The 23,795-nt window shown below is 45.5% G+C and overlaps 1 protein-coding gene and 1 long non-coding RNA gene across 2 annotated transcripts in view; one reads left to right on the top strand and one right to left on the bottom strand.

Moving 5' to 3' along the window:
- The window catches only part of LOC139274988 (uncharacterized), an 81,447-nt gene extending 58,480 nt beyond the window's left edge, over positions 1–22,967 (top strand). The window contains exon 4 of the long non-coding RNA XR_011595644.1: positions 22,902–22,967. This is a non-coding gene — a long non-coding RNA (uncharacterized lncRNA). The remainder of the gene's footprint in view (positions 1–22,901) is intronic.
- Positions 1–23,795, bottom strand: part of LOC139274985 (collagen alpha-6(IV) chain-like) — a 401,423-nt gene that overhangs the window by 335,134 nt on the left and 42,494 nt on the right. The window contains exon 4 of the mRNA XM_070891802.1: positions 2,895–2,975. Coding sequence (XP_070747903.1) covers positions 2,895–2,975 — 81 coding nt within the window. The remainder of the gene's footprint in view (positions 1–2,894; positions 2,976–23,795) is intronic.

Genomic DNA, 23,795 nt, shown 5'->3' with positions numbered 1-23,795 from the left:
CTGGTTCTGGACTTCCCCAACATCGGGAACATTCTTCCTGCATCTAATCTGTCCAGTCCTGTCAGAATTTTATATGTTTCTGTGAGATCCCCTCTCATCCTTCTAAACTTCAGTCGATCCAGTCGATCCAGTCTCTCCTCATATGTCAGTCCTGCCATCCCGGGAATCAGTCTGGTGAACCTTCGCTGCACTCCCTTAATAGCAAGAACATCCTTCCTCAGATTAGGAGACCAAAACTGAACACAATATTCCAGGTGAGGCCTCACTCAGGCCCTGTACAACTGCAGTAAGACCTCCCTGCTCCTATACTCAAATCCCCTAGCTATGAAGGCGAACATACCATTTGCCTTCTTCACCGCCTGCTGTACCTGCATACTAACTTTCAATGACTGATGTACAATGACACCCAGGTCTCGTTGCATCTCCCCTTTTCCTTGTCTGCCGCCATTCAGATAATATTCTGCCTTCGTGTTTTTGCCACCAAAGTGGATAACCTCACAGTTATCCACAATTTACTGCATCTGCCACGCGTTTGCCCACTCACCTAACCTGTCCAAGTTACCCTGCAGCCTTTTAGCGTCCTCCTCACAGCTCACACCGCCACCCAGCTTACTGTCATCTACAAACTTGGAGATATTACACTCAATTCCCTCATCCAAATCATGAATGTATATTGTAAATAGCTGGGGTCCCAGCACTGAGCCCTGCGGCACCCCACTAGTCACTGCCTGCCATTCTGAAAAGGACCCGTTTATCCCGACTCTCTGCTTCCTGTCTGCCAACCAGTTCTCTGTCCACGTCAGTACACTACCCCCAATACCATGTGCTTTAATTTTGCACACCAATCTCTTGTGTGGGATCTTGTCAAAAGCCTTTTGAAAGTCCAAATACACGACATCCACCAGTTCTTCCTTGTCCACTCTACCAGTTACATCCTCATAAAATTGAAGATTTGTCAAGCAGGATTTCCCTTTCATAAATCCATGCTGACTTGGACCGATCCCGTCACTGCTTTCCAAATGTGCTGCCATTTCAACTTTAATAATTGATTCCAACATTTTTCCCACTACCGATGTTAGGCTAACCGGTCCATAATTATCCGTTTTCTCTCTCCCTCCTTTCTTAAAAAGTGGTGTTACATTAGTTACCTTCTAGTCCATAGGAACTGATCCAGAGTCGATAGACTGTTGGAAAATGATCACCAATGCATCCACTATTTCTAGGGCTACTTCCTTAAGTACTCTGGGATGCAGACCATCAGACCCCAGGGATTTATCGATCTTCAATCCCATCAACTTCCCCTACACAATTTCCCGCCTAATAAGGATTTCCTTCAGTTCCTCCTTCTCACTAAATCCTCGGTCTGCTAATATTTCCGGAAGGTTATTTGTGTTTTCATTCGTGAAGACAGAACCAAAGTATTTGTTTAACTGGTCTTCCATTTCTTTGTTCCCCATTATAAATTCAGCTAATCTGACTGCAAGGGATCTACATTTGTTTTCACTAATCTTTTTCGCTTCACATATGTATAGAAGCTTTTGCAGTCAGTTTTTATGTTCCCAGCAAGCTTTCTCTCATGCTCTATTTTCCCCCTCCTAATTAAACGCTTTCATTCTATACCACAGTGAGGGGTCTATCCCACAGTGAGGGGTCTATCCCACAGTGAGGGGTCTATCCCACAGTGAGGGGTCTATCCCACAGTAAGGAGTCTATCCCACAGTAAGGAGTCTATCCCACAGTAAGGAGTCTATCCCACAGTGAGGAGTCTATCCCACAGTGAGGAGTCTGTGCCACAGTGAGGAGTCTGTGCCACAGTGAGGGGTCTATCCCACAGTGAGGAGTCTATCCCACAGTGAGGAGTCTCTCCCACAGTGAGGGGTCTGTGCCACAGTGAGGAGTCTATCCCACAGTGAGGGGTCTATCCCACAGTGAGGAGTCTATCCCACAGTGAGGGGTCTATCCCACAGTGAGGGGTCTATCCCACAGTGAGGGGTCTATCCTACAGTGAGGGGTCTATCCCACAGTGAGGGAGTCTGTGCCACAGTGAGGAGTCTGTGCCACAGTGAGGAGTCTGTGCCACAGTGAGGAGTCTGTGCCACAGTGAGGGGTCTATCCCACAGTGAGGGGTCTATCCCACAGTGAGGGGTCTATCCCACAGTGAGGGGTCTATCCCACAGTGAGGAGTCTATCCGACAGTGAGGGGTCTATCCCACAGTGAGGAGTCTATCCCACAGTGAGGAGTCTATCCCACAGTGAGGGGTCTATCCCACAGTGAGGAGTCTATCCCACAGTGAGGGGTCTATCCCACAGTGAGGAGTCTATCCCACAGTGAGGGGTCTATCCCACAGTGAGGAGTCTATCCCACAGTGAGTCTGTGCCACAGTGAGGAGTCTGTGCCACAGTGAGGAGTCTATCCCACAGTGAGGGGTCTATCCCACAGTGAGGGGTCTATCCCACAGTGAGGAGTCTGTGCCACAGTGAGGAGTCTGTGCCACAGTGAGGAGTCTGTGCCACAGTGAGGGGTCTGTGCCACAGTGAGGGGTCTATCCCACAGTGAGGGGTCTATCCCACAGTGAGGAGTCTGTGCCACAGTGAGGGGTCTGTGCCACAGTGAGGGGTCTATCCCACAGTGAGGGGTCTGTCCCACAGTGAGGAGTCTGTGCCACAGTGAGGGGTCTATCCCATTACCATCACCTATCGAGCAGTGAGCTCCAGTGTCCCAATATATCATGGGCATATGTGAGGTACATGGAGGCCAATATGTGCTCACAAACTATCGCCTGAAACTCTTGTGAGGAGGACAGGAAAGGACAAGGCAATGCCCATCCCTATCAGTATTCATGTGAACATTCCTGCTGCCTGATACATGTAGAGATTCCATTGTGTGTACTTACTCTTGCGCCTTTCTCCGGGAAACACTGGCATCCTGCACTGCAGTCTCTCCCATTACAGGGTCCCGAGTAAGATTTTCCACCCTGCAGAAGAGACAAAAAATGAAAACAGGACGTGACTCAACAGACATTCAAGAAGTCGGTCAACAATCTAATTGTGTTTGACAAATGTTTCACATTTTTCATCAGCAATCGTTTAAGGCATCGCAGAGCACTTTGCAAAAATTGGGAGTAGGCTCACTGGTTCTTCAATCTGGAGACAGGAAAATAACATTTGCAGTTCAGAGTTATACGGAGTTAGGCTAGGGAGAGAGAAATGTGAGGGCTGAAATACAGGTGAAAAGAGCTCCAATTTAAGGGGGCCAACATCTCATGCCCAAATAGTGTCGGAAACACCTCAAGGATATTAACTTTCCCATCAAAACCCATCTCTTTATGTAATTAACTCTGCAATCAATGCCCATCTCAGGTACATGGGAACAGGAGGAGGCAAGTCAGCCCCTCCAGCCTGTTCCCCCATTCAATTAGATCATGGCTGATCTTTATCTTAATGCCAATTACCTGTCTTGGTTTGATAACCCTTAATGCCCTTCCCAACAAAAAAATCAATCAATCTCAGTGTAGAAATTTTCAACTAACCACCAGGCTCTACAGCTTTTTTGGGGAAAGAGTTCCAGATTTCCACTACCCTTCATATGAAGAAGTGATTCCTGACATCACCCGTTGAATGTCTTGGCTCTAATCCATTGCATTCCTTCCATGTTGATGCTACTTTGAGTGAGTTGCTTCTTTGTGTTTGTGTGTGAAGGTAGATCTCATTAGTCCTGACCCATCACTGGTCTCGCAACACTGCTATACCCACACACACTTCAAGCACATCAATTAAATCAGTCACAAGGGAAAGTGCAAAAACATGGATGCTGCATAATGAATTAGATATTCTGTAAAATAAATAAAATGACAGATGAAAATTAGAGATTAGTTACTGTAATAACTGAATGGAATGGGCAGATAAAATTCAATGTAGAGAAGTGTGAGGTGAAATATTTTGGTTAAAGAATGAGGAGAGACCATACACACAAATGGTACAAAGGGCAGCACACTTTAGGAAAGATGTGAAGGCTTTGGAGAGGGCACAGAAGAGATTTACTGGAACAGTTACAGGGATGAGGGAATGCAGTTACGTGGATAGACTGGAGAAGCTGAGGTTGTTCTCCTTGGAGCAGAAAAGGCTCAGGAGATTTGATAGAGGTGTTCAAAATCATGAAGGTTTTAGATTGAGTAAATAAAGTGCATCTGTTTCCAATGGCTGAAGGGTCGATAACCAGAGGTGACTGGCAAAAAAACCAGAAGTGACATGAGGAAAAACGTTTTTACAGAACGAGTGATTAGGATTTGTAATGCATAGTCTGATAGGGCAGTGGAAACAGATTCAATAGTAGCCTTCAACAGGGAATTAGATAAATACTGGAAGGAGAAAAAATTGCAGGGATATGGGAAAAGAGCGGGGACGAATTATATTGCTCTTCAAAAGAGCCGCACAGATTTGATGGGCCGAATAGCCTCCTTCTGTGCTGTACTAATCTGTGATTCTATGATAATAACTGACTGTACTAACTGAGTGCAGTAACTGCCTGTAACATCATCATCATCATAGGCAGTCCCTCGAAATGAGGATGACTTGCTTCCATGCCAAAAAAGGATGAGTTCACAGGTGTTTCAATAAAGAACTTAATATTCCAGGTCCTGAACTATACCCTGAGGGGTGGAAGATGCCTGTATGTGGATTATTTTAACGTGTGGTGGCCGTTGCACACCAACCACCACACGGGCTTGACAGAGCTAGGTCTTGGTCCAGTGGCAAGGGTTATCCAAGACGACTGGAGACCTGCTCTGCTGCACGGACCTAGTGCGCACACATATCGCAGTGTGGGCTGGCCCGTGCTGCCCCTGGGCACCTGGCCCCGAACTCACACCTCTCCTGAATCCCGATCACGTCTCTCTATGGTCTCTCGCCGCTCCTGCTGTATCCGCCCATGCTCCAATCACCGATCTGGACCTTGTTGACGTCACTCTTCGCTGCCGTCGCCCTCCTGCACCAGCTCATGCTGATCCCTGAAGTAATATGGAATGGGCAGATAAAATTCAATGTAGAGAAGTGTGAGGTGAAATATTTTGGTTAAAGAATGAGGAGAGACCATACACACAAATGGTACAAAGGGCAGCACACTTTAGGAAGGATGTGAAGGCTTTGGAGAGGGCACAGAAGAGATTTACTGGAACGGTTACAGGGATGAGGGAATGCAGTTACGTGGATAGACTGGAGAAGCTGAGGTTGTTCTCCTTGGAGCAGAAAAGGCTTAGGAGATTTGATAGAGGTGTTCAAAATCATGAAGGTTTTAGATAGAGTAAATAAAGTGCATCTGTTTTATGGCCCCGACCTGCCGCTGGTGTTCTCACACAGACAGACACTTGTTAATAACAAGAGCAAACTCACATTTATACAGCATCTCAGTCCTCTCCCAATCGCCCGGGCTTGATGCCCACCTCACAGTGATCTGCCCGGGGACAGTTTATGCTCATTTATATGCGGTCAAGGGTGCAATTTTGAAGGGGCCTCGGACTCACCTGTTCTGGTGCCAGGATTGATTCACACCCTGTTTGTGGTGGCTAGCCAACTCTATCCAGACCCGCCTGTACTCTTCCCAGCTCTCTGCTCTAACCTGCGCCTTATGCAAATATCATTATGGACACATCATCAGATTCCATGGGCAACAGCTTCCCAGGCAGAAGATTCAGGGTCACTTGAAATTAATCTTTCATTCTCTAGTGTTGATAAAAGCATTTCAATCCACAACCTTTGTTTGTCCGACTGAGATGGTTGGCTCTGTCAGGCACCACCAACACTCCCCTGGTTTTCCGACTTGGTAAAGCACCTTGGGGAAACATCATGGGAGTTGAAATCAGTACCAGTACTCAACTGGAGGCAGCGAATAGTGATCATCCGGCAGCTCAGAGCACACACTTCAAACATACTTCATTGGCTGTAAAACGCTTTGGGAGGTCCTGAGGTTGTGAAAGGCGCTATATAAATGCAAGTCTTTCTTTTATATTTAATCTGCCCGATTCTCTGCCGTTGCCCCAATATGCAGTCCCTCCCTGCGAGGTTCTGCACCAGAGCTCTAATTCATAAAATCTTTCCTTTCAGACAATGGTGGTAAGCGGTGCTGTTTCATGGCATTGAGATAATTCACCAAGCAGGGAGTTTTGATTCACAGTGAATAATATTAGCCTTAATTTTCAATTGAAAGCGCACCACGAACTGACCCGAAGAGCAGAGTTTAGCTGAGAGGACACAGAGTGGTTGGGTTGGGTTGTGGTCTGCCGAGCACAGTTCATTCACAGTAAGTGGGATTGTAGTATGGTCCAGCCAGTATTAGTGGAATTGGCTCCTAATGACTCAGTCAAAACACCCACCTCAGGAAAAAAAAAAGCTGCACAGAATGACAGCGGATAAAATGATTCATTGGTTTTCTTTTCATTTGTAATTTCTTCCTTTTCGTGATGTTCCAAACAAACCTCGGGGAGAGAGAAAACCTCGGTAAGAGGGAGAGAGAACCTCGGGGAGAGAGAGAACTCGGAGAGAGGGTGAGAGAACCTCGGGGAGAGAGAGAAATCGGAGAGAGGGTGAGAGAACCTCGGGGAGAGAGAGAGAACCTCGAGGAGAGGGAACTTCGGGGAGAGAGAGAAAACTCGGAGAGAGGGAGAACCTCGGGGAGAGAGAAAACTCGGGGAGAGGGAGAGAGAACCGCGAGGAGCGAGGGAAGAGAACCTCGGGGAGAGAGAGAACCTCGGGGAGCGAGGGAAGAGAACCTCGGGGAGAGAGATAACCTCGGGGAGCGAGGGAGAGAGAACCTCGGGGGGAGAGAGAGAAACTCGGGGAGAGAGAGAGAGAACTCGGTGAGAGGGAGAGAACCTTGAGGAGAGAGAACCTCGGGGAGAGCATAGTTCTTCTCCTTATTGACTCATGTCTTTTCATTCTACTTCAGACTGCTTGTGCCCAGTTGACTGTTAGAATTAGGAAAAACATGGCTGTGTGCCTCTGCCCCTCTTGTAGTATCCCTTAAGTAACATTCCAAGGTTGGGTGCCTGTGCTACTCCTCTTCTCTGACCACCACCCCCACCCCCACCCTGAGAAAGATGAAGGAACTGTCAGCTTCCTTTGTAAACAGACCACTTCAAAAATGTCTCAGATCTTCAGGGGCAAATGTCACGATCCCCTACCTGGACCACCCTCCCTCCACGCTGCCCATGGCCACCGCTCGCTGCTCCTTTTATGGCCCCGACCTGCCGCTGGTGTTCTCAAGCAGACAGACACTTGTTAATAACAAGAGCAAACTCACATTTATACAGCATCTCAGTCCTCTCCCAATCGCCCGGGCTTGATGCCCGCCTCACAGTGATCTGCCCGGAGACAGTTTATGCTCATTTATATGTGGTCAATTTCGAAGGGGCCTCGGACTCACCTGTTCTGGTGCCAGGATTAATTCACACCCTGTTTGTGGTGGCTAGCCAACTCTATCCAGACCCGCCTGTACTCTTCCCAGCTCTCTGCTCTAACCTGCACCTTATGCAAATATCATTATGGACACATCATCAGATTCCATGGGCAACAGCTTCCCAGGCAGAAGATTCAGGGTCACTTGAAATTAATCTTTCATTCTCTAGTGTTGATAACAGCATTTCAATCCACAACCTTTGTTTGTCCGACTGAGATGGTTGGCTCTGTCAGGCACCACCAACACTCCCCTGGTTTTCCGACTTGGTAAAGCACCTTGGGGAAACATCATGGGGGCTGAAGTCAGTACCAGTACTCAACTGGAGGCAGCGAATAGTGATCATCCGGCAGCTCAGAGCACACACTTCAAACATACTTCATTGGCTGTAAAACGCTTTGGGAGGTCCTGAGGTTGTGAAAGGCGCTATATAAATGCAAGTCTTTCTTTTATATTTAATCTGCCCGATTCTCTGCTGTTGCCCCAATATGCAGTCCCTCCCTGCGAGGTTCTGCACCAGAGCTCTAATTCATAAAATCTTTCCTTTCAGACAATGGTGGTAAGCGGTGCTGTTTCATGGCATTGAGATAATTCACCAAGCAGGGAGTTTTGATTCACAGTGAATAATATTAGCCTTAATTTTCAATTGAAAGCGCACCACGAACTGACCCGAAGAGCAGAGTTTAGCTGAGAGGACACAGAGTGGTTGGGTTGGGTTGTGGTCTGCCGAGCACAGTTCATTCACAGTAAGTGGGATTGTAGTATGGTCCAGCCAGTATTAGTGGAATTGGCTCCTAATGACTCAGTCAAAACACCCACCTCAGGAAAAAAAAAGCTGCACAGAATGACAGCGGATAAAATGATTCATTGGTTTTCTATTCATTTGTAATTTCTTCCTTTTCGTGATGTTCCAAACAAACCTCGGGGAGAGAGAGAACTCGGAGAGAGGGAAAGAGAACCTCGGGGAGCGAGAACCTCTGGGAGAGGGAGAGAGAGAACCTCTGGGGGAGAGAGAGAGAAACTCGGGGGGAGAGAGAACCTCGGGAGAGAGAGAATCTCGGGGAGAGAGAGAACCTCGAGGAGAGAGAAAACTCAGAGAGAGGGAGAGAGAACCTCGGGGAACCTCGGGGAGAGAGAAAACTCAGAGAGGGAGAGAAAACCTCGGTGAGAGAGAAAACTCGGAGAGAGGGAGAGAGAACCTCAGGTAGAGAGAGAACCTCGGGGAGAGAGAGAACTCGGGGAGAGAGAGAACCTCAGGTAGAGAGAGAACCTCAGGTAGAGAGAGAAAACTCGGGGAGAGAGAACCTCGGGAAGAGAGAAGCTCGGGAAGAGGAAGAGAGAACCTCGGGGAGAGGAAGAGAGAACCTCGGGGAGAGAGAACCTCGGGAAGAGAGAGAACTCGGAGAGGGGGAGAGAGAACCTCGGGGAGTGAGAGAACCTCGGGGAGAGAGAACCTCGGGAAGAGAGAGAGAACTCGGGGAGAGGAAGAGAGAACCTCGGGGAGTGAGAGAACCTCAGGGAGAGAGAACCTCGGGAAGAGAGAGAGAACTCGGAGAGAGGGAGAGAGAACCTCGGGAAGAGAGAGAGAACTCGGAGAGAGGGAGAGAGAACCTCGGGGAGAGCATAGTTCTTCCTTCTCCTTATTGACTCATGTCTTTTCATTCTACTTCAGACTGCTTGTGCCCAGTTGACTGTTAGAATTAGGAAAAACATGGCTGTGTGCCTCTGCCCCTCTTGCAGTATCCCTTAAGTAACATTCCAAGGTTGGGTGCCTGTGCTACTCCTCTGACCACCACCCCCACCCTGAGAAAGATGAAGGAACTGTCAGTTTCCTTTGTAAACAGACCACTTCAAAAATTTCTCAGATCTTCAGGGGCAAATGTCACGATCCTCTGCCTGGACCATCCTCCCTCCCCCCACCCCTGCCCGGTTGGAGGCCACTACTGCCAATCAGTGACTTGACTGGACCTGCTCTGGTCTCACCAGGTGTACCGTGGAGGTCTCTGGAGGGTGGGGGGGGGGGGGGATTTGAAATGCGTTGCGAGTCCCTATAGCTGGCTCTGTCTCCACCCGCCATCTGGCCCACCCCCTGCCACCCACTCATTGAATGATACCTGGACTCCAAGGGTTAAATTACGACGAGAGATTACACAAACAACTAGGATCGCATTCCCTGAAATTTAAAATGTTTTGGGGTGATTTGATCGAAGTTTTCAGGATATTAAGGGGAACAGATAGGGTAGATAGAGAGAAATTATTCCTGCTGGTTGGGGAGTCTAGGGGTATGGGGCATAGTCTAAAAATTAAAACTGGGCCTTTCAGCAGTGAAGTTAAGAAACATATACACACAAAGAGTGGTAGAAGTTTGGAACTTTCTTCCGCAAACAATTGATGCTAGATTAATTGTTCATTTTAAATCTGAGATTGATAGCTTTTTGTTCACCAAAAAGATATTAAAGGACAAGGGGTAAAGGCGGGTATAGAACCATAGAAACAGAGAAAATAGGTGCAGGAGTAGGCCATTCGGCCCTTCGAGCCTGCACCACCATTTAGTAAGATCATGGCTGATCATTCCCTCAGTACCCCTTTCCTGCTTTCTCTCCATACCCCTTGATCCCCTTAGCCGTAAGGGCCATATCTAACTCCCTCTTGAATATATCCAATGAACTGGCCTCAACAACTCTCTGCGGCAGGGAGTTCCACAGATTAACAACTCTCTGAGTGAAGAAGTTTCTCCTCATCTCAGTCCTAAATGGCCTACCCCTTATCCTAAGACTATGTACCCTGGTCCTGGACTTCCCCAACATCGGGAACATTCTTCCCGCATCTAACCTGTCCAGTCCCGTCAGAATCTTATACGTTTCTATGAGATCCCCTCTCATCCTTCTAAACTCCAGTTAACAAAGACCCAGTTGATCCAGTCTCTCCTCATATGACAGTCCAGCCATCCCTGGAATTAGTTTGGTGAACCTTCGCTGTACTCCCTCAATAGCAAGAACGTCCTTCCTCAGATTAGGAGACCAAAACTGAACACAATATTCCAGGTGAGGCCTCACTAAAGCCCTATACAACTGCAGTAACACCTCCCTGCTCCTATACTCAACTCCCCTAGCTATGAAGGCCAACATACCATTTGCCTTCTTCAACGCCTGCTGTACCTGCATGCCAACCTTCAATGACTGATGAACCATGACACCCAGGTCTCGTTGCACCTCCCCTTTTCCTAATCTGCCGCCATTCAGATAATCTGCCTTCGTGTTTTTGCTCCCAAAATGGATAACCTCACATTTATAGAAACATAGAAACATAGAAAATAGGTGCAGGAGCAGGCCATTCAGCCCTTCTAGCCTGCACCGCCATTCAATGAGTTCATGGCTGAACATGAAACTTCAGTACCCCCTTCCTGCTTTCTCGCCATAACCCTTGATCCCCCGAGTAGTAAGGACTTCATCTAACTCCCTTTTGAATATATTTAGTGAATTGGCCTCAACTACTTTCTGTGGTAGAGAATTCCACAGGTTCACCACTCTCTGGGTGAAGAAGTTTCTCCTCATCTCGGTCCTAAATGGCTTACCCCTTATCCTCAGACTGTGACCCCTGGTTCTGGACTTCCCCAACATTGGGAACATTCTTCCTGCATCTAAACTGTCTAAACCCGTCAGAATTTTAAACGTTTCTATGAGGTCCCCTCTCATTCTTCTGAACTCCAGTGAATACAAGCCCAGTTGATCCAGTCTTTCTTGATAGGTCAGTCCCGCCATCCCGGGAATCAGTCTGGTGAATCTTCGCTGCACTCCCTCAATAGCAAGAATGTCCTTCCTCAAGTTAGGAGACCAAAACTGTACACAATACTCCAGGTGTGGCCTCACCAAGGCCCTGTACAACTGTAGAAACACCTCCCTGCCCCTGTATTCAAATCCCCTCACTATGAAGGCCAACATGTCATTTGCTTTCTTAAACGCCTGCTGTACCTGCATGCCAACCTTCAATGACTGATGTACCATGACACCCAGGTTTCTTTGCACCTTCCCTTTTCCTAATCTGTCACCATTCAGATAATAGTCTGTCTCTCTGTTTTTACCACCAAAGTGGATAACCTCACATTTATCCACATTATACTTCATCTGCCATGCATTTGCCCACTCACCTAACCTATCCAAGTCACTCTGCAGCCTAATAGCATCCTCCTCGCAGCTCACACTGCCACCCAACTTAGTGTCATCCGCAAATTTGGAGATACTGCATTTAATCCCCTCGTCTAAATCATTAATGTACAATGTAAACAGCTGGGGCCCCAGCACAGAACCTTGCGGCACCCCACTAGTCACTGCCTGCCATTCTGAAAAGTACCCGTTTACTCCTACTCTTTGCTTCCTGTCTGACAACCAGTTCTCAATCCACGTCAGCACACTACCCCCAATCCCATGTGCTTTAACTTTGCACATTAATCTCTTGTGTGGGACCTTGTCGAAAGCCTTCTGAAAGTCCAAATATACCACATCAACTGGTTCTCCTTTGTCCACTTTACTGGAAACATCCTCAAAAAATTCCAGAAGATTTGTCAAGCATGATTTCCCTTTCACATATCCATGCTGACTTGGACCTATCATGTCACCATTTTCCAGATGCACTGCTATGACATCCTTAATAATTGATTCCATCATTTTACCCACTACTGAGGTCAGGCTGACCGGTCTATAATTCCCTGTTTTCTCTCTCCCTCCTTTTTTAAAAAGTGGGGTTACATTGGCTACCCTCCACTCCATAGGAACTGATCCAGAGTCAATGGAATGTTGGAAAATGACTGTCAATGCATCCGCTATTTCCAAGGCCACCTCCTTAAGTACTCTGGGATGCAGTCCATCAGGCCCTGGGGATTTATCGGCCTTCAATCCCATCAATTTCCCCAACACAATTTCCCGACTAATAAAGATTTCCCTCAGTTTCCCCTCCTTACTAGACCCTCTGACCCCTTTTATATCCGGAAGGTTGTTTGTATCCTCCTTAGTGAATACCGAACCAAAGTACTTGTTCAATTGGTCTGCCATTTCTTTGTTCCCCGTTATGACTTCCCCTGATTCTGACTGCAGGGGACCTACGTTTGTCTTTACTAACCTTTTTCTCTTTACATACCTATAGAAACTTTTGCAATCCACCTTAATGTTCCCTGCAAGCTTCTTCTCGTACTCCATTTTCCCTGCCCTAATCAAACCCTTTGTCCTCCTCTGCTGAGTTCTAAATTTCTCCCAGTCCCCAGGTTCGCTGCTATTTCTGGCCAATTTGTTTGCCACTTCCTTGGCTTTAATACTATCCCTGATTTCCCTTGATAGCCATGGTTGAGCCACCTTTCCTTTTTTATTTTTACGCCAGACAGGAATGTACAATTGTTGTAATTCATCCATGCGGTCTCTAAATGTCTGCCATTGCCCATCCACAGTCAACCCCCTAAGTATCATTCGCCAATCTATCCTAGCCAATTCACGCCTCATACCTTCAAAGTTACCCTTCTTTAAGTTCTGGACCATGGTCTCTGAATTTACTGTTTCATTCTCCATCCTAATGCAGAATTCCACCAGATTATGGTCACTCTTCCCCAAGGGGCCTCGCACAATGAGATTGCTAATTAATCCTCTCTCATTACACAACACCCAGTCTAAGATGGCCTCCCCCCTAGTTGGTTCCTCAACATATTGGTCTAGAAAACCATCCCTTTTGCACTCCAGGAAATCCTCCTCCACCGTATTGCTTCCAGTTTGGCTAGCCCAATCTATGTGCATATTAAAGTCACCCATTATAACTGCTACACCTTTATTGCATGCACCCCTAATTTCCTGTTTGATGCCCTCCCCAACATCCCTATTACTGTTTGGAGGTCTGTACACAACTCCTACTAACGTTTTTTGCCCTTTGGTGTTCTGCAGCTCTACCCATATAGATTCCACATCATCCAAGCTAATGTCTTTCCTAACTATTGCATTAATCTCCTCTTTAACCAACAATGCTACCCCACCTCCTTTTCCTTTTATTCTATCCTTCCTTAATGTTGAATACCCCTGAATGTTGAGTTCCCAGCCCTGATCATCTGCATCTACCATGCATTTGCCCACTCACCTAACCTGTCCAAGTCACCCTGCAGCCTCTTAGTGTCCCCCTCACAGCTCACACCGCCACCCAGTTTAGTGTCATCTGCAAACTTGGAGATATTACACTCAATTCCTTCATCAAAATCATTAATGTATATTATAAAGAGCTGGGGTCCCAGCACTGAGCCCTGAGGCACTCCACTCGTCACTGTCTGAAAAGGACCTGTTTATCCCGACTCTCTGCTTCCTGTCTTCCCTATCCACGTCAGTACATTACCCCCAATAACATGCGCTTTGAATTTGCATACCAAATTCTTGTGCGGGACCTTGTCAAAAGCCTTTTGAAAGTTCAAATACACCACATCCGCTGGTTCTCCCTTGTCCACTCTGCTAGTTACATCCTCAAAAAATTCCAGAAGATTCGTCAAGCATGGTTTCCCTTTCATAAATCCATGCTGACTTGGACCGATCCCGTCACTGCTTTCCAAATGTGCTGCTATTTCATCCTTAATAATTGATTCCAACATTTTCCCCACTGTTGATGTCAGGCTAACCGGTCTATAATTACCGTTTTCTCTCTCCCTCCTTTTTTTAAAAGTGCGGTTACATTAGCTACCCTCCAGTCCATAGGAACTGATCCAGAGTTGATAGACTGTTGGAAAATGATCACCAATGCATCCACTATTTCTCGGGCCACTTCCTTAAATACTCTGGGATGCAGACTATCAGGCCCCAGGGATTTATCGGCCTTCAATCCCATCAATTTCCCGAACACAATTTCCCGCCTAATAAGGATATCCTTCAGTTCCACCTTCTCACTAGACCCACTATCCCCTAGTACATTCGGAAGGTTATTTGTGTCTTCCTTCGTGAAGACACTCCACTACTCATGAAGAAGTATTTGTTCAATTGGTCTGCCATTTCTTTGTTCCCCATTATAAATTCATCTAAATCCGACTGCAAGGGGCTTACATTTGTTTTCACTAATCTTTTTCTCTTCACATATTTTAGAAGCTTTTGCAGTCAGTTTTTATGTTCCCTGTAAGCTTCCTCTCGTACTCTATTTTCCCCCTCTTAATTAGACCCTTAGTCCTCTTCTGTTGAATTCTAAATTTCTCCCAGTCCTCAGGTTTGTTACTTTTTCTAGCCAATTTATATGCCTCTTCCTTGGTTTTAACGGTATCCTTAATCTCCCTTGTTAGCCACGGTTGAGCCACCTTCCCCGTTTTATTTTTACTCCAGACAGGGATGTACAATTGCTGAAGTTCATCCATGTGATCTTTAAATGTTTGCCATTGCTTATCCACCGTCAACCCTTTAAGTATCACTCGCCAGTCTATTCTAGCCAATTCACGTCTCATACCGTCGAACTTACCTTTCCTTAAGTTCAGGACCCTAGTTTCCAAATTAACTGTGTCACTCTCCATCTTCTTAAAGAATTCTACCACATTATGGTCACTCTTCCCCAAGGGGCCTCGCACAACAAGATTGCTAATTAGTCCCTTCTCATTACACATCACCCAGTCGAGGACGGCCAGCTCTCTAGTTGGTTCCTCGACATATTGATCTAGAAAACCATCCCTAATATACTCCAGGAAATCCTCCTCCACTGCATTGCTACTAGTTTGGTTAGCCCAATCAATATCTAGATTAAAGTCGCCCATGATAACTGCTGTACTTTTATTGCACACATCCCTTATTTCTTGTTTGATGCTGTCCCCAACCTCACTACTACTGTTTGGTGGTCTGTACACAACTCCCACTTGCGTTTTCTGCCCTTTGGTATTCCGCAGCTCCACCCATACCGATTCCACATCATCCAGGCTAATGTCCCTCCTTACTATTGCATTAATTTCCTCTTTAACCACCAACGCCACCCCGCCTCCTTTTCCTCTCTGCCTATCCTTCCTAAATGTTGAATACCACTGAATGTTGCTTTCCCAGCCTTGGTCACACTGGAGCCATGTCTCCGTGATGCCAATTACATCATACCCGTTAACAGCTATCTGCGCAGTTAATTCATCCACCGTATTCCGAATACTCCTCGCATTGAGGCACAGAGCCTTCAGGCTTGTCTTTTTAACACACTTTGCCCCTTTAGAATTTTGCTATAATGTGGCCCTTTTTGTTTTTTGCCTTGGGTTTCTCTGCCCTTCATTTTTACTATTCTCCTTTCTATCTTTTGCTTCTGCCTCCATTTTATTTCCCTCTGTCTGCCTGCATAGGTTCCCATCCTCCTGCCATGTTAGTTTAACTCCTCCCCAACAGCACTAGCAAACACTCCCCCTTGGACATTTGTTCCGGTCCTGCCCAGGTGCAGACTGTCCGGTTTGTACTGGTCCCACCTCCCCCAGAACCGGTTCACATGTCCCAGGAATTTGAGTCCCTCCCTTTTGCACCACTGCTCAAGCCGCGTATTCATCTGGGCTATCCTGCGATTCCTACTCTGACTAGCACGTGGCACTGGTAGAAATCCTGAGATTACTACTTTTGAGGTCCCACTTTTTAAGTTAGCTCCTAGCTCCCTAAATTCGTCTCGCAGGACCTCATCCCGTTTTTTATCTATATGCACCACGACAACTGTCTGTTGACCCTCCCTTTTCAGAATGTCCTGCACCTGCTCCGAGACATCCTTGACCCTTGCACCAGGGAGGCAACATACCATCCTGGAGTCTCGGTTGCAGAAACGCCTATCTATTCCCCTTACAATCGAATTCCCTATCACTATAGCTCTCCCATTCTTTTTCCTGCCCTCCTGTGCAGCAGTGCCACCCATGGTGTCATGTATATGGAGTTAGGTCGTGGATCACAATGATCTCATTGAACGGCGGAACAGTTCGAGGGGCTGAATGGCCTCCCCCGGTTCCTATGTTCTTGTGTTTCTCCCTACCCCCCCCTCCACCACCAATGTACCAAAGACGAGCGATTGTGGTGCTGCATTAACAACCCGGGAGTTATAAAACTAAATTGGGCTACCACCAGAAAACTGCCACAAAAGCTGCCAGATTGTCATTAAAAACTTAACTGATTCTAATGCCCTACAGGGAATGGAACCTGCCGCCCCTACCTGGTCTGGACTACAGGTGACTCCAATCCCACACTACACGATTGACTTATAAGGCCCTCAGGGCAACTGGCAATGGGCAGTAAATCACAGTATCATAGAATCATAGAAATTTACAGCACGGAAGGAGGCCATTTTGGCCCATCATGTCCGCGCCGGTTGATCAAGAGCTATCCAGCCTAATCCCACTTTCCAGCTCTTGGTCCGTAGCCCTGTAGGTTATGCACTTTAAGTGCACATCCAACTACTTTTTAAGTGTGATGAGGGTTTCTGTCTCTACCACCTTTTCAAGTAGTGAATTCTAGACCCCTCCCCCCACCCTCTGGATGAAGAAATTTCCCTTCATAACCCCTTTAAACCTCCCCCAAAATTACTTTAAATCTATGCCCCCTGGTTGTTGACCCCTCTGCCAAGGGAAACAGGTCCTTCTATCCAGGCCCCTCATAATTTTATGCACCTCAATCAGGTCTCCCCTCAGCCTCCTCTGTTCCAAAGAAAACAGACCCAAATGTGGCCTTGCCAGTGATGCCCACATCCCCCCCAAAAAATACATTATAAATAAATTCCCTGACTGAGGCTGGGACCTAGTGTGTGTCTGGGACCTGAGCCCTTCCAGCACAATCACTCTTGACGTTTGACTGCCTTGTTTTTGTTCCAATTCCTTTAGAAACAGTGAACCCCACTATAATCATCCAAGCAGCTCGAGGTGATAGTTCGAGTGCTGGGGATTTCTGGAGGAGTTGTGTGGAGTGGTCCTCGGCCTTTGCAGAGGTCAAGTCTCAGATCTGAACCTTTAGTCTTTGAACCCATTTTCCCACTGACTGAACTCTCAACACTTTAATGGTGTGATATCATTGTCAGACGTACTGCGGGAGGCAAAGTCACCCACACTGTCCTTTTACAGTATGTCTGAGATTCGCATTGCAGCTGTATAAACATTGTCGACATTTGTTTGATCATCATTTAGTCTATTATTTCGCACTGTCTGAAACAGCTGAAAGTTCGTTACAGCCTCAGCATTAACTCTCAAAGTCAGGGAATATACCTGTGCAATTCTTTACAAAACTGTATCTAACGCTATTGGAAGAGGAACAAGATCACTTTGAATCCTTTTATCAACAAATGTGTCAAACGGTTACCATCTTTGCACTGAAACACGTTCAAAGAAAGGGGTCAAGTTACATCCTTTGTTAGCAGGTTTGTGTCCTGGCCTCTCACTGTACGCAGTGAAAGAAAGATAGACTTGTATTTCTACAGCGCCTTTCACTACCTCAGGACGTCCCAAAACGCTTCACAGCCAATGAAATTATTTTTGAAGTGTAGCCACTGTTGTAATATAGGAAACGCGGCAGCCAAATTGAGCACTGCAAGCTCCCACAAGCAGTTGTTTTCTAAGGGGAGAATTCGAGTGCAGTTTTTTTTACCCTTGACTTAATGCCCCATTATACTCATTCCATCCCAAAAATCCGAAAGGGCAGCAATTCTAAGGAAAATTCAACCCTGCATTTTTGTTGCATCAAAGGACAGGGATAGAGCGATATTACTGGCTGCAGTGACAGCTTGATGGCAGACCAGCATAAACACAAAGAATTAACCATTTTGCATTCCACGGAGTTTTGCAATATTGGTGAACTTCCACAGTCAGTTTATCTGAAGGGATGTAGGCAGCCTGAATTCCAGCCACTGTCTCTTTTCATTCTCAATTCTATTTTTGCTAAAACCCTTTCCTTTCAGTCTTTATCTTGATAGAAACATAGAAAATAGGAGCAGTAGTAGGCCATTCGGCCTTCAAGTTTGCTCCACCATTCAATATGATCATGGCTGATCCTCTATCTCAACACCATATTCCCGCTTTTTCCCCATACCCCTTGATGCCTTTTGTTTCCAGAAATCTATCTATCTCCCTCTTAAATATATTCAGTGACTTGGCCTCCACAGCCTTCTGTGGTAGAGAATTCCACAGGTTCACCACCCTCTGAGTGAAAACATTTCTCCTCATCTCAGTCCTAAATTTCCTACCCCGTATCCTGAGACTGTGAACCCTTGTTCTAGACTTCCCAGCCAGGGGAAACATCCTCCCTGCATCCAGTCTATCCAAACCAGTCATAATTTGATACATTTCAATGAGATCCCCTCTCATTCTTCTAAATTCTAGTGAATACAGGCCCACTCGACCCAATCTCTCCTCATATGACAGTCCAGCCATCCCAGGAATCAGTCTGGTGAACCTTCGCTGCACTCCCTCTATGGCAAGTATATCCTTTCTTAGGTAAGGGGACCAAAACTGCACACAATACTCCAGGTGCGGTCTCACCAAGGCCCTGTATAACTGGAGTAAGACATCCTTGCTCCTGTACTCAAATCCTCTTGCAATGAAGGCCAACATACCATTTGCCTTCCTAACTGCTTGCTGCACCTGCATGTTTGCTTTCAATGACTGGTGTACAAGGACACCCAGGTTCCTTTGTACATCGACACTTCCCAAGCCATCACCAATTTAAATAATATTTTGTCTTTATGTTTTTCCTACCAAAGTGGATAACTTCACATTTATCCATGTTATACTATATCTGCCACTCACTCAACCTATCTAAATCGCCTTTCAGCGTCTTTGCATCCTCATCACAACTCACAATCCCATCTAGTTTTGTGTCGTCAGCAAACTTGGAAATATTACATTTGGTTCCCTCATCCAAATCATTTATATATATTGTGAATAGCTGGGGCCCGAGCACTGATCCCTGTGGTACCCCACTAGTCACTGCTCTCCACCCCGAAAAAGACCTGTTTATTCCTACTCTCTGTTTCCTGTCAGTTAATCAATTTTCAATCCATGCCAATACATTACCACCAATCCTATGTGCTTTAATTTTGCACACTAACCTTTTATATGGGACTTTATCAAAGGCCTTCTGAAAATCCAAATACACTACATCCACTGGCTCTCCCTTATCTATTCTATCAGTTACATCCTCAAAAAAACTCCAGTTTTGTCAAACATGATTTTCCTTTCATAAATCCATGAATCGATTTAGGATCCTAGTTTTGGATTGGACTGCTTAACTTTCCATCTTAATAAAGAATTCAATCATGTTATGGTCACTCTTCCCTAAAGCACCCCGGTCAACAAAACTGTTAATTAACCCCTTCTCATTACACAATACCCAATCTAGGATAGCCTGTTCCCTAGTAGGCTCCTCAACATACTGGTCTAAAAAAAATCTCGTACACACTCCAGGAATTCATCTGCCACAGTGTTCTTACTAATTTGGTTTGGCCAGTCTATATGTAGATTAAAGTCACCTACAATTACTATAGTACCCTTGCTACATGCATCTCTAATTTCCTGTTTGATGCTGTCCCCTACACCACCACTACTGTTGTTCTTGTATTGTTCCTCCAAAACCCATCAGTTGAATTTCAAAAAAATCCAGACTCCAGTGAGAATGGTGGAATCACTCGTATAATTGTTAAGGAATTATTCACACTCTGAGCTCAGTGTCAGTGGGAAACTGTTTCAGCAATGCACTCACACTAAAGGCATGTCGTCTAGCATCACCAACCCTTCAGGATTGCTCTGGCATCTCCAGGAATTGAGGATTAATCTCCTGGACACTGCTGCCAGCAAAGACTCAGGCGAAAAATCATAGGTGCATTAAATAAATGGCTGTTTTTTTCCACTTTCTTTGAACACTTGTTTATTAGTGATAAAATTAATCAAAGATGGGGAGAAAAAGGACGTTTCACTGAGCAGGGTGACCAGAAATGAGAGATCAAGTGATGAAACCTTCAGGAACACGTCTATCCAGTGTTGGCGACCCCTAGTGCAGTCTGAATCAGGTGTCAAGGCTCAAACTGACGTCGCAGAGTGCGATTCCCTTGACTTATTCTGTGTTAGATTGGGCCCTGACTCTGGATTCAATCTGCATTTACCGGATAGACGTGATTTCACCGTGAAATCAATGGACTAAAAATTGGGAGCAGGCTGCTGCGATTTGTCGATCTCCTCCAGCTGTGTATTGTGTCCAATTCTGGGCACCATACTTTAGGAAGGATGTCAAGGCCTTGATGAGGGTGCAAAGGAGTTTTACCAGAATGGTACCAGGGATGAGGGACTTCAGTTACATGGAGAGACTGGAGAAGCTGGGGTTGTTCTCCTTAGAGCAGAGAAGGTTAAGGAAAGAGTTAATAGAGGTGTTCAAAATTACAAAAGGTTTTGATAAAGTAAATGAGGAGGGTTGATAAAGAAAAGCGCTATATAAATGCAAGTCTGTCTTTCTTTCTTAAGTACTTGAAAGGGAAAATTTTGCTTGGCCATGGGGACACGGGAGTGGGACTAATTGGATAACTCTTTCAAAGAGCCGGCACAGGCACGATGGGCTGAGGGGCCTCCTTCTGTGCTGGATCATTCTATGATTCTATGAGATTAGTACAAGATTCTTATAATTTATCCTTATAATTGCAGCATTTTCTTGAAGCAAAATCACTTCACACCGAGGGCTGCAGCTGAGGAGTGAATGCTGCCTTAGTTACTGAAGTCTTAGGTAACCAGTACAAGCATCAGTTTCCAATATCACAGACATTAAGATTAAACGCTTCAAACACCAGCTGGGAAAGGTTTCAGGAGAATTAGGACGATGGCTCGCAGATAAGCTTTCAACACTGAGAAATTAGTTTGTTCATTTCATGCTCCCTTATTGTACCAGCCGTGGACAGATGTGAAACTGTGCACATCTGGTTGGAGTCAGACATCTGAAACAGAATTAAATTGCTACCACGGTTAATAACTTCTCTACACGAGTGGAATTTCTCCTGATTTTGCAGTTGCTTTTTACTGTCTCAACATAAAAACATTTCCTGATTGGATGAAAAACAAACCTTTGCAAGTGCAGTCATTGGCTGTGAGCAGGACCAAAAGTATCAATTGGCCAATATTTATCCCTCAACCAACACCTAAAACAAATTATCTTGCCATTATCTCATTGCTGTACGTGGGAGCTTGCTGTGCGCAAATTGACTGCCATGTTTCCCAAAATACAGCAATGATTACACTTCAAAAAAAGTAATTCATTGGCTGTAAAGCACTTTGGAACATCTCGGGGTTGTCAAAAGCTCTATATGAATGCAAGTTCTTTATTTTTAGATCTCGTGGTCTTTGTGCGAAGTTCCCCACAGATCCTACTGGTTAGAGCCTCAGTCACAATCAGAAAAAGGAAAGCCTTTAAATCTGCTACATTATAGATCAACAATATCCAAACCATGGCCCCAGAGATGCATGCAGCTCCTCAACTCAATCCTCAAACCTGAAGGAAACTCAACCCTATTTGCATTTATATTTACTACTACTGGTTTATCCTGAGCCTCGAGGTTTGAAAAGGGCTGTTCTTCACGCTGTTGCCTCACTGGCGGATCAATCCTACATCAGAACACCAGGACCTGCCATCAACTTATATTTATATAGCACCTTTAACGTAATGAAACGTACCAAGGCGTTTCACAGGAGTATTATGAGACAAAAAATTTGACACCAAGCCACAAATGGAGAAATTAGGGCAGGTGACCAAAAGCTTGATCAAAGAGGTATGTTTTAAGGAGCGTCTTGAAGGAGGAAAGGGAGGTAAAGAGGCGGAGAGGTTTGAGCAGGGAATTCCAGAGCTTAGGGCCTAGGCAGTACCAATGTTTTGAGACATATGGGAATTAATGGGAATAGGGACTAAACTATATGTTCCCTTGACGATCCATGGTACATGCCCACGTGACTCAGGAACACAACGCCTAGACTTGCTTGCTGTTAGTCATCAATATGCATATTTCGTACACTGCACATAGACTTTCCCAATCTCAGATGTCTTGTAGTGTCCCTTAAATTAGGATGAAATTTCAGGAGTCTTTTTTTAAAAAGATAGAGAACCCAGATAAAAGGTTGAAGGTTACACTGTGCAGGAGACACACCAAGTTTGGGAGGAATAAAAGGAGGCGATGAGGGAAATCTTGAAAATGTTTAGAAGCATTCTTTCCCTGTGTTGGTGTTGAGGGCTAGGATGCTACATTCCATGCATGCCCAGAGTCTCCAGATTCCAGACTCACCATACAGATAACAGGCCGACACAAGCCATGTCTACACTAATTAACGTCGCCGCAATTTCCTTCTCCCAACACATCTTAATTGCACTCACAGTAACAGCTATTACTGATGGTACAAAGATCACGCAGACACTGAATAGAGTAAAATTCCTGCAACCAATTTGCTAACAGCCTACAGCTTTTCCATGTTTAAAATGTCATTATTCTTTGAACTTCATAGCAGATATGTCAACATGCTATTCATGGACTCCTTTCTTGTCAGGACAGTCAGTCTATTGAGTATCAAAGCTCAATGTACAAAGTGCTTTTGATAACCAATAAAAGCAGAATCGCACAGAGCAGGCTTTCAGAGCGACTTTTTGTAACTGTGACAGACTCTTTTTTCACAAGACAGACTCAATGAGCCTTAATAGGATTATGCTGATACACTGCAAGCTTGATACCGAATCAACGGAAAGGAAGGGATGGGCCTTGAGGTTCCATTCTCCAGATTTCCCCAGATCAGATGGTTTCAACGCGTTATTTGTAAAGTACACTGCACCGTTAATTTTCATCGTTTCAAACCAGTATAAAACATGCATTCAGAAGAACTTTTTTAGCCTGTACATAGCAAGCCCAACAAGAGAGGGGGCGGTTCTGAACTTGGTTTTAGGGAATGAAGCAGGGCAGTTGGAAGGGGTATCAGTGGGAGAACATTTTTGCCTAGTGATCATACTTCAGTTAGAGTTAGTGTAGTTATGGAAAAGGACAAAGATAGACCAGGTGTAAAAGTTCTCAATTGGGGAAAGTCCAATTTTACTAAACTAAGATGTGATTTAGCAAAAATGGACTGGAAACAGCTACTTGAAGGTAAATCAGTGTCAGAGCAGTGGGAGGCATTCAAGGAGGAAAGATGGACACAGATTTGGGAAGCACCTTGGGACGTTTTACTAGGTTAAAGATGCCATATAAATACAAGTTGTTGTTGTTGTTGAGGAGATAGTGAGGGTTCAGAGCAAATATGTTCCCACAAAGAAAAAGGGTGGGACTCCAAAATCTAGAGCCCCTGGGATTTTAACGGGCATACAAGGTAGGATAAGGCATAAAAGGTAAACTTATGTCAGATTCCGAGAACTCC

This window comes from Pristiophorus japonicus, chromosome 10 (genome assembly GCF_044704955.1).
Source record: "Pristiophorus japonicus isolate sPriJap1 chromosome 10, sPriJap1.hap1, whole genome shotgun sequence".
NCBI lineage: Eukaryota > Metazoa > Chordata > Chondrichthyes > Pristiophoridae > Pristiophorus > Pristiophorus japonicus.
This window is presented reverse-complemented; position numbering and strand designations above follow the sequence as displayed.